Source organism: Cloeon dipterum, chromosome 2 (genome assembly GCF_949628265.1).
Source record: "Cloeon dipterum chromosome 2, ieCloDipt1.1, whole genome shotgun sequence".
In the NCBI taxonomy this organism is placed as follows: Eukaryota; Metazoa; Arthropoda; class Insecta; order Ephemeroptera; family Baetidae; genus Cloeon; species Cloeon dipterum.
Window position 1 is genome coordinate 9313663 of NC_088787.1, and position 18493 is coordinate 9332155.

General features: G+C 35.7%; 2 protein-coding genes across 2 annotated transcripts; both read left to right on the forward strand.

Annotated features, from left to right (window-relative positions):
• Positions 1-58: 58 nt before the first annotated feature.
• LOC135937471 (transmembrane protein 98-like) lies at positions 59-1804 on the forward strand. Its single transcript, XM_065480623.1, has 4 exons — positions 59-166; positions 713-946; positions 1453-1659; positions 1724-1804. The coding sequence occupies exons 1-4, from the start codon at positions 59-61 to the stop codon at positions 1802-1804; spliced, it is 630 nt and encodes a 209-aa protein (XP_065336695.1).
• A 5785-nt stretch (positions 1805-7589) lies between these two features.
• LOC135937684 (transcription factor ATOH1-like) lies at positions 7590-11006 on the forward strand. Its single transcript, XM_065480869.1, has 2 exons — positions 7590-7710; positions 8865-11006. The coding sequence occupies exon 2, from the start codon at positions 8917-8919 to the stop codon at positions 9385-9387; it is 471 nt and encodes a 156-aa protein (XP_065336941.1). The 5' UTR covers positions 7590-7710; positions 8865-8916; the 3' UTR covers positions 9388-11006.
• Positions 11007-18493: the final 7487 nt, after the last annotated feature.

Sequence of the window (18493 nt, forward strand, 5' to 3'; positions counted from 1 at the left end):
GACAAATACACCCACCACACGCTGGCAAACAAAGTATATAATATCTGTATTTGCCGCGATGGCTGCTAAAGAAGTGGTTGTGTTTGCTGTTTTGATCGGCTTGGCCCTGGTTTTCCTTTTGTGTCTCGTCATGCTCATTTGCGTTTGCAAAACGTACTTCAAGAAGGTGAAAAAGAGGTGCAGTGTATTATTTAATGATTCGTAATATTGTCAATCCTGCTTCAGATGGTCTAGACATTGATTCATATTCTCCGCATATTACAATCAGGTCGTTTTAGGACTTATTTTAAACTTTTAGCTATTGATTTTTTTTACTTAATTGTTTGAAGCTGTATATTAGTTACAATGTGCGTGATTTAAATGGATAATTTTTATATCTTGATGCTATTTTTTGTAATATTTAGGATTAATTTATTCAATTTTTATTTGGCTACTGATAGGTCGATAGTAATAGATGATTTTTATTAATTTAAAAACAGGTTTGTATCTACCAGACCTACAACAAAATTATTAATTTAATATTTTTTATATTTCACTAAAATTTTATAAATCTTTAATAATTTAAATAATTATAAAAAATGCACTTAAAATATAAAATAAACTACTTGATTTAAAAAAATATAAACAAAATTTTTGGCTACATATTTATTTAATAATCATTTAGCAAAATATTTCAATGTAACATTTTAACATTTGGGCGTAATCTGGTCAGTGCAGGCAGCCGGTTGAGCCCGCGAGTGGCACTGCTCCTGCCCTGGAAGCAGGGGACTTTCGACTTCACCCGAATATTGAGCAAATTCTAATGCGTGACTTGCTAATGGACTCGTGCGAGTGCGAGTCGCAGTGTCTGGCCATCCTCAGGTCGTGCCACCGGGTGACTGAAATGCTGGCCGCCATCGCCGTCAGCCTCGTGCACAAGCAGCACAAACTGCGAAAGGTGGCCGAGGTGAGAAGCTTGATTTTGGTGGTTTTTGAATATTTTTTTATTCAATGGCGTTTGAATACACTAAAAAATAAAAAGATAATTTCCATAATAATTGGATGCATCGTCAGACCTATTTTTTCCAATTCATAACGTTTATTTGTCGTTAGATTTTGGCCGAATTATAATTGAAAACTCGTCTCCTCTTACAGAACTCTTACGCTAAATCTATTTGCTAAATTTTGTTTTTATATTTAGATGGTATATTTATTTTAGGCATTTAGAGTCTAAAGTTTAAGGCACGCACTCACATTTAATACGGATTTTCATAGATTTTTCAGAATAAAATAACCCTGTTTGCAGAAAAGTGTCCTATAGAACAATGGCATATTTTATAATCGATCAAAAATCGTTTTTAAATTGATAAAGACCGTTTTAATTTCTGCAGTCTTTACTTTTGCTAATAATTATTATTTAATTTGTGATTCTTAAAAAGTGGATTTTCGCTGTGACGGTTGAAATTCGAATAGGTAGCGAGACAAACATCAGACAGGGTGGATGACCTGGTGCGAAGCATGCGTCCACCCGTGGACAGCCGGCTGCTGGAGGCCAGGGCGTCGATTTTGGTGCTCACCGTGTCCCACCTGGCCACCCTGATGCGCTTCGCCTACAAGCACAACCAGTCTGTCACCAGGGACATCGAGAGGGAGCTCGCCTCCGTCGACCCTTTTCTTCAGGTATTTTATAGATTCTTCATCTTCGAATTGATACACACACAAAGGATATTTTTTCTGTAAACAGGAGCTGCGTACTGCCGCGAGAAGAAAGAACTCGGCCACTCTTCTTACGGGTGATTTAAATGTGTCATCGCCCTCAAGCTGAAATGCTGAATTGAATTTGCCATTTGAGGAATAAAATAAAAATGTATTATAATTTTAATATTATAAATAATTTTTTATCCATGGTAGGAAAATTAATAGCCAGACCTCAATCCTAGTTGATTTAATTTGATTCACTGGAATAGGTTCAGGCCACCTTATGTCATAGATAAATATAAGATTAATAAAAATTAACACTCAATTTTAAAAAAAAAATAAATAATGCACCTATTTCATGAAACTGCACTTTCCGGCTTCAAAAGACTAAATAATATTTAAGAAGTTCACGCTTTATTTTAAAAAGTATTAGAAAACACTAATTATTTTATTAATTATCATTTTTAACATTCATATATAGCAATACGAATTTAATTCTTTTCATCTTGATTTATATATAGAGAAAAGCTGATATGTGCTTTAATTTATTTTTCCATAAAAAATCTGTTAGAATATTAGGTATCTTTATTAGTTGTATCAAAATGTTTAAATATTGAATTTTGTGGGTCAATTTGACCAGTTGTATAAACCCTTAGTGTTCGAGGCCACCAACAGATGGCACCACCGTAGACTTTCGTAATGAATTTAATTAAAGGCACATCCGCCGCGATTTCAGATTCAATCCAGCCACTGTGGGTTCTTCACTTAAAATGCTTTCTTTTGACGTGCTGTAAAACAAAATTGGTTTAGCCAATCGCCGTTAAATCGTGAAAAACTATTTTTAGAAATAAAAAATTTCTCTGACGATTCTATGGCGGATGACTGAACAGATTTTGGTTTTCAGCACGTCAAAAGAAAGCATATTAAGTGAAGAATGCACATTGGCTGGATTGAATCTGAAATCGCAGCGGAAGTATCTTAAAAATAAATTTATAAGAAAGTATACGGTGGCGCCATCTGTTGGTGGCTTCAAACACTAAGCAACCAGTGAAATTCAGTTTGTTGATATCGAATTGTGTTAAAGGTCATGCAAAAGAATAAATATATTAGCTTAAATTTAAATTTAATATATTAAATTTAAATTTAAGCTAATTTGAAAACAGCAAGGAAACCATTCAAAGCCAGAAAATTTCAGATGTAAATAGCAATTTAATAATTTTCATGCCAACACACTGCCCCTTTTTGTTTCATTCATTGTGTTCCGGTGCATGTTCTCAAGTAGTGCTAATGCACTCTGGCATGGTCCGAGTATGAACAATGAGTGTTTATTGTTTTGACTTGCCGTGCGCAATTATGTATGCATTGGGCATCAAATTATGCGGGAATAAATCGAGGTTTAAGTGATGTGTGCGCGCGCGCGCGAGTACAATGCGCTAATTGCAACGAGCGCGGCGTCATTAGCACGAGCGACACTAATTCATTCCCATATAAGACGGAATTAATGCACTCATACTTTTATTGCTCTCATTAAAAAAGCACTCGCGCGGCAGGGGGAGGGGGACGGGGGAAATATGAGACGCGGAAATCTGGCGAGAGATGATTTCGATTATTTATTTGGTCAGTGCTGCGTGGCGCGCGTGCAATTTGCTTTATTTAATACCATTGCCGCGCGACCGGCGCCGCGCGCGCGAAATGTATAATAATTGCACACGTGCAATTGTGTGCACTCGCTCTAGTGGAAAATGAAGAAGCGCGCGCGAGCGAGCGAGCGAGCGAGCGGCCGCGAGAAAAGAAAATATGTAATTTCTTTTCGTGCCAGACCTGCTTCTCGCGCCATATGCCGAATATTTTTCACTTTGTGCACACTTAATCCCCTCCGCAAGCCAACCTTATTTTGCTCGATCACTTTTGCAGCTTCTGCGCGAAAAATCTTTTGCACATCGCCAGCCGGACATTGTTGCACACTTTAATCTCAGTCCCTGGCCGCTTTTGTGCGCTGAAAGATTTTAACAAGGCAAAATTTCATCTATTATTATTTCACCGCAAATATTATGTGACATCTCTGTTGAGAAATATACTCACAACCAGGGGATAAGAGGCATTCCGCATTTTTTTCATCACGCAACACACTAAAAGAAATCTCAAATGCATTTTAAATGGACGTCTTTAACATTAAAAACAAGAATTAGTTTCTACTATACAGTTTTCTTACAAGGAGTACATTTTATGCGTATCAAATCCTCTGAATTCGTGTAGCCTGTCATGATTTGAATGAGACACAGTGGTCGAAATTGTTAGATCTGTCAATATGAGCTATTTATAGCAAAACATAAATGAAAAACTCTCAAAAACACGAAAATTTAACATTCAAATTTTGATTCAAGTTTGATGAAATTTGGATCGTAAAATTGACTACCTAAATAATGGGAAAAATAATTCAATGGGAAATTTTACATATTTCAAACAAAATACTTTTAACAAATGTTATAAAAATAATAATTGTATCATTTTAACAATAATATTTTTTTAAGCTTTTTAATTAAAAATTTTTAATTTCCTTTTTTAAATTGTTTATTAATATATATTTTGTACAAAATAAAAATTAAATAAAACTGAAATTTTGTATTTGTTTAATTTTCTTACTATTGAGTGAATATATCTTTTGTGTTGCTAAATATGCTAGAAAAATTTAAATAAGTTCCGAGCGGCTGCTAACCTTTAGTATTCATTTAAAAATTTAATGTTGTGGTATAATATGTTGTTATGCATAGTTTAGTTATACACTAGCTATAAAAAAGTTAGCAATGAAGGTTGGCTAGAAATAATGCCCTTGAAATTCGAACTTGGAACTTGAAACAATCGCCATGTTACATTGTGTTAGAACCATAATTAAATTCCTTCAATTCGCCATAGCTCGCTTGCATGATCAGATCGACAATATTCAAAGTTTACTTAAATTTATTGAGTTTGACACAAAATGTACTTCCCTTCTTAACCTTTTCGTATCTTATTGTAAATTAATTTTCGAACCGGTTAATACGTTTAAGATAAATCGCGGCTAAAGGAATCGGAATGAATAAAAAACCATTGACAAATAAAACTTTCATTTTTCGGGAAATTTAGCAAATTCTATGATATTTAACTAACGTTCAGGTAGCGGTAAATTTCGCATAGCTCAAAAACCTAACGCGAATTTCCTGTAGCAAGAAAACGACAACAATCAATTCGACAATGAAAATTTAGGTGTTTGTTGAGCGATTTGTACGCTACCGCAGGAATAAATTTTTTTCTTGATTGAATTATGGTACATTGTAGGGATAATTTGTTGCTAAACTCAACACAAAATAGACTTATTTGCACCAATTATTGTAGCCAAAAATGCAAAATATTCTACTTTAACGATAAATGTTGAAGAATAAGGAAAATTCCCTAATTAGATATACATATAAAAATAAGCTGATGGAGAGATGTACTTTGTTAAAGAACGTCTTTGACGAAGTTTTTGAGCACACCAATCGATTCTTGAGGGCCGAATTAGGTAAAGTGGTTATTTTTGCCGACAAAAAAGTCCAGCGCGACGTGCGTAGCACAAATACAACTTTTTTTACAGCCAAAAATATGAACCAATACGTGAGAAATGCGCATGCGTCAGAGCTGGCACACGCCAACCACAGGCTGCCAGCGGCTGACGTGGCGCTTTCTCCTCGGCCACACCATCTCTGACGCATGCGCAGTTCTCGCATAAACGTTCACAATGTTTTGGTGGTAAAAAAAGTTCTACTTGTGCTACGCACGTCGCGCTGCACATTTCGGTCGGAAAAATATCCAATTTACTTAAATCGACCCTCAAGAATTGAATGGTGTGCTCAGAAACTTCGTCAAAGAGAGTCTTTTATATTTTCATTTTAAATTTGGAAATGGTGAGCTTTATGATTTTAAGGTAATTATTGAGATTGCTAAAAAAGAACTAAAACTTAGCTAGATCTTATGATTTTTTTTGTCAACATTTATTTTAACGACTTCTAGACTTTCTTTGAATTTTAATTTTTTTCTGAGATTCCTGAGCTCATTAAAAGGACAAAATTAAAATCTAGGGTCAGATAAACTTTGATTTAGAAGAATTATTTTGCTAGTTGGAGGGTTAAAATATGATTTGTAAACGTTAATTGCAGATATTTAGTAAGTTATATACCTATTGTCAAATTTTAAAATTCTGATTCATCCATAAATGCCAGTTTTAGTCGATTTTAAGATGCTATAATTATATTCTTTAACCGCAGATAAATAATAAAACAGCCTTATAATATTTGAAAACCATAGTAATATATGAAAACAGTTTTTTTATATATCAGTGGGGGCCAGATTGTTGCGACGCGCAGATATGGCGTCTGGTGGAGTATGGCGCGAAAAAACGGTCACGTGAAAATGTGTGAAAAGAACCCAATTTCGTTAATATTGTGACATAATTTGTATTACTTGTACTAAATTTGTTCTTTTGGATCGTAAAAACAAACTATTGACACTCGTACGGCAATCCAAAGAGAAGCTTTTTGCTTCCCACATCCAGACTCCATCTTGGATCTGCGCAGAGGGAACCAATTTTATCGCACATCTGGACCTCGCTGTTATATATATATAAAGATTGATTGATAAAGAACAAACTATTTACGTCAATACTCCAGCCTGTGTAAATTTTCTCCTGCTGTCGAGAAATTAAGAAATCTCATTGCACAGATGGGAGACAAAAGAGCTTTATAGTGTTGCGTCTTTTGTGGCCGGCGAAAAAACGTTATGATCCATGCGGCGCTCTCGCATCTCGCATTGTCCACTTTTGCCGCTTTATTTCTAGCAAGCAGAGCACAACAAGCATCATATTGCACGCGAGTGCGATTTCGCGTGGAAATCACAGCGGCAGCGAAAATTGGCAGTCGGCGCCGCGGATAATGAAAAGCAGACCCGCCGCGCTGCGCCGCGTGCAAATTACCCCCGGCGGACAAACAGAAATTGGTGTGTTATACCCACACATACACACACACACACACACATATGTGTGAATACGAAGAGACGCGTCCGATTGAAATAACAGCAGCGGCGCGCGGCATTGTTTGCGCCGCGCATATGAGCACCAGCTGATGCTGCTTTAATTCAATTAGATTGTTTTCGGCCGGCAAGTGAGGCTGAAGTTGCAGTTCCCACACTGCTCTCTTGCTAATCAAAAAGTGTGTAGCCCTTGTTCAATTTTTCTGCATGCACGAACGAAACAACAGAATTCAATTTGGCAAAAATCGGAGTAAGCCGCTGAATGTAAGGGCTGACTGAGATTCATTGCCAATCAAAAGATGTTTTTTTTTGCTTGTCCCCGTTATAAATTAGTTTATTTAGTTCTTGATCTCATTCCACTTGCATTTAAATTAATTTTTTATGTTTTCTTAAAATCATTATCTCTGTTTTAAGACAAACTTAGTATCACATTTAATTTAAAAGCAACTTGCATCCGTTAATTAGCAATCGGGTGAATTTTTAATTCTACTTCTTAACTGTGGGAAGCTCTTCTTCCAATAATTATTAAAGAATAAACTAGTGTTTTCCCGTAAATTGCCGTATCTCATTTTAAATTTGTGTGTTGGATAAGTTAAGAGAAGGAATTTATTAAAATGAACGATTGAACTCTACAATTGTTAATTCTTAGTGCGCCTCGAAAGAGGTGAAAGACCTTATATAGTCAAACAAATTTCAGACAAAAAAACTGACACAGCCTTTGACGTTTTCCTACTACTACTATTATTTCTATTGCAAAGTGGTTTGACTCCCTTTCCGCCAGCAATAAAAATGCTGGTGGTGGCGGCGGCACCCTCTCATTAGCCCCACCCCTGCACGCGACCTGCGCGTCACGTGACTCGGGAAAGGTAAGCCCGGCTCAGTTACGCGCTAACAGTCTCACCTGACACTCCGAACAGAGCGCTACTACACTTTTCCACGGACCACCGCACTCCGCTCTTCCGACTGGAAGACGCGTTTTTCTTCTAAGTTCGAGTGAGTTTTTAAAATTTCATTTTTATTTTATATTTTACTTGTGTATCGAGTCCAAAATTTGATATAATTTTAAACTAATTATTTGATACAATGACAAGTTCCTATACTGCTCACTTGCTTTAAAATAAACATTTATTTTTAAATATATAAACTAAAATTACAAATTATCACAGCAGTGGTTTTTTTATATTAAACTTAATTAAATTTAAATAATGAGGTAAAAATTGTTTTTTTTATTTTTAAAATAAATTTTAAAATTATATATAATAATTTTATTATTTAATTTATTTATTATTTTAGTTGTTATTATTTAATTACTTGCTTTGAATGTTGAATTAAATAAAGTAAAATTTTATAAATTTGTGATGCAAGTTGGAATTGAAAATTAGTAAAAGTTGCTTTGCAATATAGTGTTCCAATTTCTTCATGAATGGTCCAGAATTAATGCAGCGCTAGAACATGTATTTATCGAAAAATTTAAATTCGATGCTACATCTTAATCCTCCCTACAATGAAGATTGTAGCAATGATAAAGAAAAACTTGATCTGACAATATTTAAAAATCCTGCTTGGAAGTTGAAAACTTACAAAAATACCTGTTTTAAGTGTTTGCCCTCTTGCAATTCTGTAATTTGCAAATTAAAACTTGCCAAATAAATAAGGTTGTACTTTTCCGTCCACAAATTTTTTCTGTTTTATTTAGAGCACAAATGAATGCTGGTAAGCCTGAAACAGCTTCAAATTTAATTTTTTTTTAGGCATATTAATGCAATTTTTAATTCGAAATAGTTTTCGCTGGACTATAAAGACTTGACAATTTGCGATTTTTAATTCCGAGAGCGGTTAATTGAAACGGACGCAGATGCATGCCAAATTAATTTAATTAAATCTAATTAATTTAATTAAATTAATTTCCTATTTTTAAAAAATCAACCAAAATTTTATTGTTGTTGTCATTGAATCATAATCCGAAAATTATGAGATTTAAAGATTTATTTAGATATTTTCCAATAATGAACCTGATACTTTAAGCACAGAAAATTTTGCGTCAGCAAAAAGATGAATTCCTGATTCGTTTCTTCCCATCAAATTTAAAAAATTGTCAATTGAAATAACTCTCAGTAAATAAATTATTTCTATTTCCGTCCTTGCAGCTAGCACAGCTCGAAACTGTTGGAGGCGGCGACGTGGGCCGGGGGTGGCAGGATGGAGGCCGGCCACATGTACCAGGCGCAGTTCCAGCCGCAGGAGCCCTACTACGATTGCTGGAACAACAACAACAACAACAACACAAGCCTGAATTTGCACAACAGCAGCAGCAACGCGTCGTTCGGGTGCTGGGAGTCGGCGAGCGGCGGCTCGACGGGCGCCTCGCCGCCGACGCAGGCCTCCCTCGAGCTGATCCGCGGCCGCATCGTGTGCCGCGGCGGCCTGGGCAGCGGCCGCCGGCGCAGCGAGCGGCCGCCGTCGCCGACGGTGGTGAAGAAGCGGCGACTGGCGGCGAACGCGCGTGAACGCCGACGCATGAACGGCCTGAACGAGGCGTTCGACCGGCTCAGAGAGGTCGTCCCGTCGCTCGGCAACGACCACAAGCTCTCCAAGTTCGAGACCCTGCAGATGGCGCAAACCTACATCTCCGCCCTGTGCGAGCTGCTGGACCGCTCCGGCGGCAGGTGACCCTCGCTGGACATTGACATTCAGGCCTAGTTAGACCCGTGCAAACAATGGCGGAAATCCGGAGTGAAATTCTATTTTTAGCCTAGTCTGGATTTAATTATTTTAACGGATATTTTAGTGTGGTGAAAAAATACTCTCTGTTATATTAGAGTTGCAATTTGATATTAAATTTTTGGTAATAAGAAAAAATGCAGCGCAGCAAAAAGGAAAAATTTCAGGTAATCTCTCTCGTCAGGGCTGGGCATGGGAATTTTTTGCAAATTTGTTTTATTTTGCGGCTAGTTTCTCCCGTTTTTTTTTGCAAAAAAATTGCAGCTATTGATTTTTGCCTTTTCAGCTCTCTTGCCAACTTTTTAACAAAAAAATTTAATAAAATTTGTTTTAGATATTTTTTACGAAAAAAAAACAAATGAAAAATACCAAAAGCTGTGGACCCCAGATTTTCAGATACCATTTTAACAAATATGTTTTAATGGTAAAACTGGTCAATTTTGAGTTATAAGCTTAATAAACCGCGCGAAACTGGTAAAAAAACGCAAAAAAACACTGCATTCAGGTCCTCTTCCCTCTGTAATAGTGCAGAATAAGGTAAAAAATGACATTATTTTCACAATTTATTGATTTATTCTTCCTAAAAGAAACTAAAACCCCTTAAATGCATCGTTTTTGTTCACTGCACGCTTTGAAATCTCTACGCGCCTGTCATTTTTAGTCTTGAAGATAGTCAAAATCATTTTTTTTTTTTTGTAATAACACTCCTTCATTTTTTTTGCTCGGAAAGTAGCAGGAAACTTGAAAAATTCAAAAATTATTTTAAGTGGATCAAAGTCCCGAAAGTAACTGTTGCAAAATTGAATATTTTTTTCGATTTGAAGAGTTTATCGAAAAATTAGCGGAAAAATCGCTTAAAATCTCCTGAAAAGAACTTTAATACAGGCAAAAACGAGAAACACGCGTCATTTGGTCCAAAATGTCCAATCTTTCAATCTCCGATGAACAATTTATAGGTCCAAAAAATACAAAGACATTTTTGCAGCGTTTTTAATGCCGTGCAAAATACCTGCATTAGTTAATCTGCGACAGGGACAAAAATAATTGTACAATATGCGAATTTTTTATTAGTTTCCGCCGCTTCCCCATCATCTGAATCGTAAAAATATCAATTTTTCAACTAGAAAAGCAACTATAGAGCCAAGAACATCTAAATATCTTGTCGCGATTGCAATTTTTCTTATTCCTTTCGCTAAAAATTAAAAGAGGCCATGTCAATTTATCAATTTTCAAGCCCGAATAATGCAGAAAGATCGAAAATAGAATTTCACAGCCATTTCGACGCCATTTCCAGCCAAGTGCGAATTCCGTCCGTTCGTCTAATGCGATCAAGACGCATTTCTTCAGCATTTGAGCCTCGGGTCACGCCGTCTGCCGGCGCGAAGACACTTTTGTTGTTGGTTTACTTAAAAAGTGAGTGCTGACTGGGGCTTTTTGGCCCGGACAATCGAGTCGTGTGAGTCTGATTACGTTATAAATAAGTATTTTTGTACCGAGTTTATACACAGCGCTTCTTTTGTGCGTGCCTAATTTATTGTGAAAATAAACCTTTGAAGCATTTTCGAAAAGCCTTTTGCCTTTTTACTATACTGCGACGAACAGGACGAGCCCCTTTTTCAAATCCAGCATCTGCGGCTAACGAGGCGCGATTAATTGCAAAAAATTAATCTTTATTGCGAGATGGAATCGTGGCAAGACAGGAAGAAAACACGTGTGTCCTTTTACGGCCGAATTTTTCCACTCTTTGTGCGCGTTGCTGCGCTTTCCGAGAAATCAATCACGGCGATCGCCTCGCATACGTTTCAGGGGCATTTCGACAGCATCACGCGGGATAATGACGACTTTTTATTCGCCAGGCGCAGATAACACGCGGCTTTTGTGCTTTCTTGATATTATTTCGGGAGAGAAGTGAGTTGAATGCATGCACGCGCGACATGCAACAAACGCGCGCGGCCGGCCGGACACACATTTGCTCGCAGCGAAAAGGCCCGCGCGCACACGGGAGATATTCATGATTTAGGGAAAACCCTTTTTATCAAAAGCAAACTGACATATGCTGGACATCATTAAAATATTTAAATTGCACACTGTACCAAAAGTGTAATTAGCGTCGTTTCAAAATATAAAACAGCTTGCGTTTACTGCAAAATGAATTTAATGGACTCTCGGCATTATTAATTTATTAATTCTTGGTATATTACGGGTGTAATTAAGTAATAGACTATGAGATCCAATCTAGAAAGAATTTATCTTGTGATTTATTGTCACTTTGACCAGTTATAAAATGCAAAAATTCAAAGTTAATCACGTTTAACACGCTATAGTTAAATTAGAAACATTTTAAATGAGGATTGATACTGCAAAATCCTTGTTGAAAATGCATGAACTCATTCAAATTGATTAGTTGAAGCCAAAATTGACCTAAGTAGCAGCTAGAAAAATGAATTTTTATTGTAAAAACGTCCTTTTTTATTGATGCAAATTGTAGAACAAATTTTTGATCCATCAACTTTACTTCTTATTGCATCCAATAATTCAAATAATTTTCAATTGTCGCCCTCTATCCACTTTAAAGTGAATTCATTGACACATGAAAACAATTGAAATTAATTTGAGTTGCTGTAGATTACAATCATAGCAGATGATCATGTTGGTTTAAATATTTACCTCAACAATGTGCAACAATTTCTTTAAAAAAATAAAAAAAGGCTTTCAATGATTTTTTGCTTGATTTTGATCTCTCTCGTAACTTCCAACGGTGTGTGAATTATAGATTAAATTTTCCTTCTGGCGAAATGAATCCAGGTTTTCAATAAGGAGACAGTGCTCGCCGATCGATTTGCATGCAAATTTTATGACCAATTTTCTCAGAAATTTAAACTGAACCCTTGGGAAAATGTATGCTTTTCCTAATTTTTAGAGAACATTTAAGATATAGGGGTAAAAAATATTTTCGGAATGTGCTAACTCACTTTAATTCAAAGATGCTTAAAAAGGACGGATAAACTCACGAAGAGAAATTTAAAAACGACGCAAGGACTTCGATTAGGCCACTGGTGTGTGTTGAGACAGCCAGTGCGCTAGTTTTGGCTTACATAATTTTCAAATTTTCACTTCCTAACCGAATGCGATAATATTCATGAGTCTTTTTTTAAATCACGATAAAATATGCCAAGACAGGAATGAGAGGAAATGATATTTTTACTAAAAAACATTTTACGTACAAAATAATTTTTTAAATTGAAATTACAATGGTTTGCAAAAACTTTTGACTTTAAAATTTCATCTATCCTCGACAACATTTCAAAATTTTCAGATTCATTTAATTTTTAACAAATTTAACCAAAAAGAATTTATTTATACACTTGTCTTATTCTGAACAGAGGTGGGAAAGCAGGTATTTTATCCTATTTATCCAAAGTGACCTGACAGAACAACAAAAACTGCGGATAAAAAAGTGATTAAATAAGCACAACTACTTTTCCTCTTTGTGTGAGCATGGAAGGCGACCTTCATGTGTAAAAAGCAGGACAAAAAGCGGTGCCGCGACTTATAAAGTCTACAATAATTTTCTAATTTTCGTGAGAGACAAGGCGAAATGAAATGATAGATGATGATTTTTTGCTGGTCCGTAACACGCGCGCACGCTCCAGTTTTTTAGCCTCATTACGGCGGAGGTGTTGAGAGCTGTATTTAATTGTGCCGGCCGCGGCTGAGAGCAGATGGTGCGCCCAACTCGTGGCTTTCCGCGGGGGACACGCGAGCCGCGGACGCAAAAACCCCGCCGCAACCATTGTTGCCGGTCAACAAACGACGCTAATCCGGCGCGGAAATTAGCGAGCGCTTTTTGACAGCCTAATAACTCTCAAAGCGGTGACACTCGGAAAATAACCGACGGGCGAGCATCCCATGCAGGCAGGCGAAATTAGATGCTTTTTCTTTCTTTTCTTGCAAAGTGACTCTGTGAATTTTTGTCTCCTTTTCAGATCGTAAAAAATTAATTCTTAAATGATCATTCAACTTGGGAATATCCCCATTATAGTTTGCATTCTTCCTAGTATTTTGAATTTTCAAAGCAACAAAAATAGATTTAGAAATAGATATTAACGAGATGATCGAACATTTTAAGGATTTTTCTCTATTTGAATTATACACAAATGTAAACTATATGTTGTAGCCACCTTTCTTGGAAAACATATTAAATCTTGGCTTAAAATCAAGAAATTTGAAATTTTCATATGGAATTGTAACTTTCATGCGCAATGCCAGTAAAACCTTTCTCTGCCAATAAGAGGAAGCTGAAAATTATCCTTCCCAACTGTCGGTTATTGTTTTATAGGTGGCAAAAATCTTCTAAATCCACCAGTTGTATAAACCCTCGGTGTTCAAAGCCACCGACAGATGGCACCACTGTATATTTTAGTAAAAAAATTAATTTTAAGGCACTTGCGCTGTGATTTTAGACTCAATCCTGCCACTGAGCATTGTTCACATAATATTCTATCTTTTGACGTGCTGAAAACCAAAATCAGTTAAGCCAACGGCCGTAGAATCATGAAAAACTATTTTCTGAAATATAAAATCTTTTCCAACGTCTCTACGGCGAATGGCTAGGCTGATTTTGGTTTTCAGAACGCCAAAAGATACAATATTAAGTGAAGAATGCACAGTAGCAGGATTGAGTCTAAAATCGCAACGTAAAATGCCTTAAAATCAAATTTATTATGAAAGTATACTGTGGCGCCATCTGTTGGCCACTTTGAACGATTCGGGCTTATGCAACTTGGTGAGTTAAGCTGATAACAAGATCTAGAACTGTAGAAATAGAGAAAAAATGGATGTGGCTTCAATTGAATCTACTCAAAAGTGACCAGCTTTATTTTCAACAGAATAAGAGGTTTTGACCATTTCTTAAGTTTTATAAAAAAATAAATCAGGCTGACTCTATTGCAATTTTCAAAACATATTTCAAGGGAAATTAAAATGACGAGCGTCTCTACTCACAATCAGGATGGTCAGTTAATGGGGAAGATTAATCTGAGAAAATTATAATAAAGACCTTTTTTGGTGGAATATATTTTAAAGAGATTTTCGAGGATTAAAGCAGCAATGAATTGTGTTTCAAAAAAGAGGAAGAAGAAAAAATCAAATATTTCAATCCAAAATATCTAGCACATTTTGTAAAAAGGGGTAAAAGAATATTCTCATTTTAAAAAATGTTTGCTGCATACAAAATTGGCAAAAGATATTTTTCCGGAAATGACAGATTTTTAATGAATCTTTAAATATTAACTTGAATTTTTTATTTGTTTTTAAAAAAATAGCCGGAGGTTTTCGTCCACTTGAGTACCAAGGTCTATAAACAACTCTGAAAGGATGTAGAGATCTTGTTCGGAAGCTGTGACAAATTCTCTCAAGCCTACCATTTTGGCTAACTGCATTTATTTATTGCGTCCGCGTATAATTGTATAATTCAAAGTTAGCTACTGGCAAAATGAGAGCGGGGGAATTGTCACAGAGATAATTGGGTTTGCGCCGAGCAAGAGCGCTTGGCCGGGCATAATGAGCCGCAAAGTCCCGCACGTCCCGCACAATAAGCAAATAGCGAACGGACCTTATTCATAATATAATACATATCCCCGCGCCGCGTGGACGTGTGTGTGTGTGTGAGTGTGAAAGGAAAACACGCGATGGAGAATATAATAAGGAACTCGGTGGAGCGCGAGAGTGTAATTTGTATGTCTACCGCGAGCTTCTTTATTTTACGCGCGCCTTTATGGCCGCGGCCAGGACAAAACACGGACGCAGCAGAGATGTGCGTCCGAGCAAAGAAAAAAAGCACAAAAGGGTCCCGTTTGCGAGCGGCGCGCGGCAATTTCTTTTAGCGCTTAGGCTCGCTTTGTCTCTGCTCGCCCTGACGGCAGTACAAACTGATTAACTCCTTTCTAATCTGGATTTATGATATTTTTATATGAAGTGTAAAGGATATTTTCGGCGATTTGTGATTTTTCATTACAATTATTCAACCATCTTTAGTAATATGCCTGCTATTTGTAAAATTTTGTCAGTATTTAATAAATGTAATAATTTGAGAACAATAAATAAATAAATAATTTAGTAAAATTAAAATAATAATAATAAATGTTGTGTTTATTTATTTTTAAAAAATAATATGCAATATTTTGCAAGTAATAATTTTTCCCCTTTTGGATTTAGAGAATAACATTGCTTGCAAAATAAATTGAATTTTCTTGAAACTTAAATATTTTATAAAACCGTAATTTTTCCAATTTTATTGCAAACTGAAAAACCAATTCGTTGCTATTTTCCTGTTGCTTGTATGACATTTGGACGATCAAGCACAAATCACGACTTTTTAAGCATCCTGACACTGTTTAAAAATTAATTTTGGTAATGAAAATCAACTATTTTCGATTATTTCGATGGAGAAAGGCAATCATTGCTTGAATTTAAAACAGTAGCAGATTGTTTCCTAATTTTGTCAGAAAAAAATGGGAAAGTTTAGCCCTGCACAATAAAGAAAATCATAGAGCGTTTTCTCTTTGTCAAATTTTTCTACGTACAAGAAAGTAAAATGGGCTAAAAATTTTGCTAGAAATTTTAATTTTAAGTCTTTAAATTATTGGTAAGATTCTCTCAGGAAAAACGGTCATCTTGATATTTTGCACAAAACGCAAGATTTTACCTCGATTTCAGGATTAAAAAAGTGATAAAATGGTGTCCCAAAGAACCGTCTAAATCCGTCTAGAACTGTCTTGTTTGCAACAGTCTAAAAATATAGTCTAATTATTCTCAAAAAAATGTCTAAAAGTCACAGCTCTACAAAAAAAGACTAAATTTACTCTGGAAAACCCATTAAAATGTTCGTTAAATATCAAATACCTCCCAAGCATTCTTCTTTCAAGGCATATTATATCATTCACAATTAAACGTCATTAATTAATAAATAATCTAATTAGAACAACAATCATCACAATCTAGAGCAATTTCAATTCATGATCGCAATGTTTCGTGCCAAGAGCAACGACGTCAATTGATTGAGATAGGCTGTCATCAATTAATCTAACGCATTATTTGAGATAAAAAAAGCCACAGTGGCTCGAAGCGCGCATATGCATTTGTTGCATAACGAGAGGCACGCTAGGAAATTAATTCATTTGGTCTGGTGCTGCGGGCTGATAATTAATCAATAATCCGGCATTTAGGCTGTCAATGCGGGGAAAAAAGGCAAAAGCGCCGAGTCACGCGTGCTGCACAAAAGTCGGTGTGTGTGTGTGTGGAATAATGCAGCGTGTGCTATGCTGCTATATATGCGGTGCCATTCGATAAATCACCACACGCGGCTGCAGGCGTGCATTAAATTTCTTCCCAGAAGCGCGGCAGACTAATTGGAGACGCAATTTGGCGCATACGATTCATATATCCCCGAAATCGAAAATTATCGAAACGCGCGTTTGTGAGAGTCATCCGAGTAAAATGGATGGACAGCAGCCGCAGCCCGGGCCGGTCGTTTGCCTTCTCACACTTTTTTATATATATCTGTAACAATAATACATAATATTATGTGACCGGCAACAATCTCAAATATTTGCGTGGGGAGAGTGTGTTTCGTCCGCCGAAATCGATTCACATTCAAGGCCATCTACTTAATACACGACAGCTGAAAGAAAATTAAAAAACAAAATAAGAAATTTAGCATATTTCAACTTAAAATTAAAATTTAACGCAATGAAATATAATTTTGTGCTATTTAGCTAATATTTTTTAAGTTGTTAATAGTTTCATGAAATTAAGATTACAATTTTGGAAAGTTTTTTTTAAACAAAAAAGAATATGAATAATTTTGATGATTTTTTTCAAACTTCCATATTTCAACAATTTAAAAAAAACTCTTACCGCATGACTTTGCTGATTGAAAATTACAAAATTAGCATGAATCTAAATAATGCTTAATATTTTGATAGTCTTCTAATGATTTCAGAAAAAAGACGGTTTGAAAATTTATGCGATTTTTCCGACGGTAAAAAACCATATTTTGTTTCATTTATATGGATGTCTACTTAGTGATTGTTAGCCAGTAAGAATCACAATTCATTTGGATTGATTTATCATTGTCATCGTCTCCATTTTTGTTCACAATTGCTACTGTCTGAAAGTCAGCAAATTTGTTCAACCGGATCTGAATTATCTGTTAAAAATATTGACAGAATAATTAATTGGACAGTTAATAATTTATTTTCGGCAACTAAACCAAAATTATAAAAAAATTCATAATGAAAGTATTTTTATAGCTTTTAAAACTAGGAATAATTGCTAAAATTGATTAATCTCAAGGACAAATAATTTTTTACCAATTTTATAAACATCTGTTTTTCCACAAGCAATCATAAAAATAACAAAAATATACAAAACAAAATTGATTAAATTAATTAAAATTAAGAGCATTTAAAGTGTTTTAAGCTTTAAAATTGAATTAGACATTTTTTCTAAAGTTTTGAGGCTTTTTGTATTTCCAACAGTAATTTTTAGACGCTTTTAGAGTTGTTAATAGTTTTTCATTTTATTATTAGCCAAAAAGTATATATCAGAATAACAGCAAAATAATCAATGGCCTTACGAATTCCGATCTCTTCTGTTAAATATTGAATTTTCAAACCAACAACAAAGAGATCGAACAATTTTCCTCATTCAACGGTCGACTCTCATTTTTTATTGCGGTCCAGATGTCCGATAATTTCCATGCCTCGTGCTTCTATTTACACGTATGGCGAGTGTGTTATAGACGAAAGGAATAAAAATCGGGCAAAAAATGGCCACTAATTCCGTTTGTACGAGAAATTTCACGGCCAGTGGAGTGATGATCTATTTTGCGACAGTCATTCAGCCGGCGCAGGCGAGCATGAGGCGTTTCTTGAAAAGAAATCACGGCTCGTTCTCTTGCATTGTTGCGCGCGTATTGCCAAGCTGCACCCGAATTTCGACCACGCTGAATGAGAGAAAGAAGAAGAAGAAAATGTGGCCGTGCTCGCAAGAA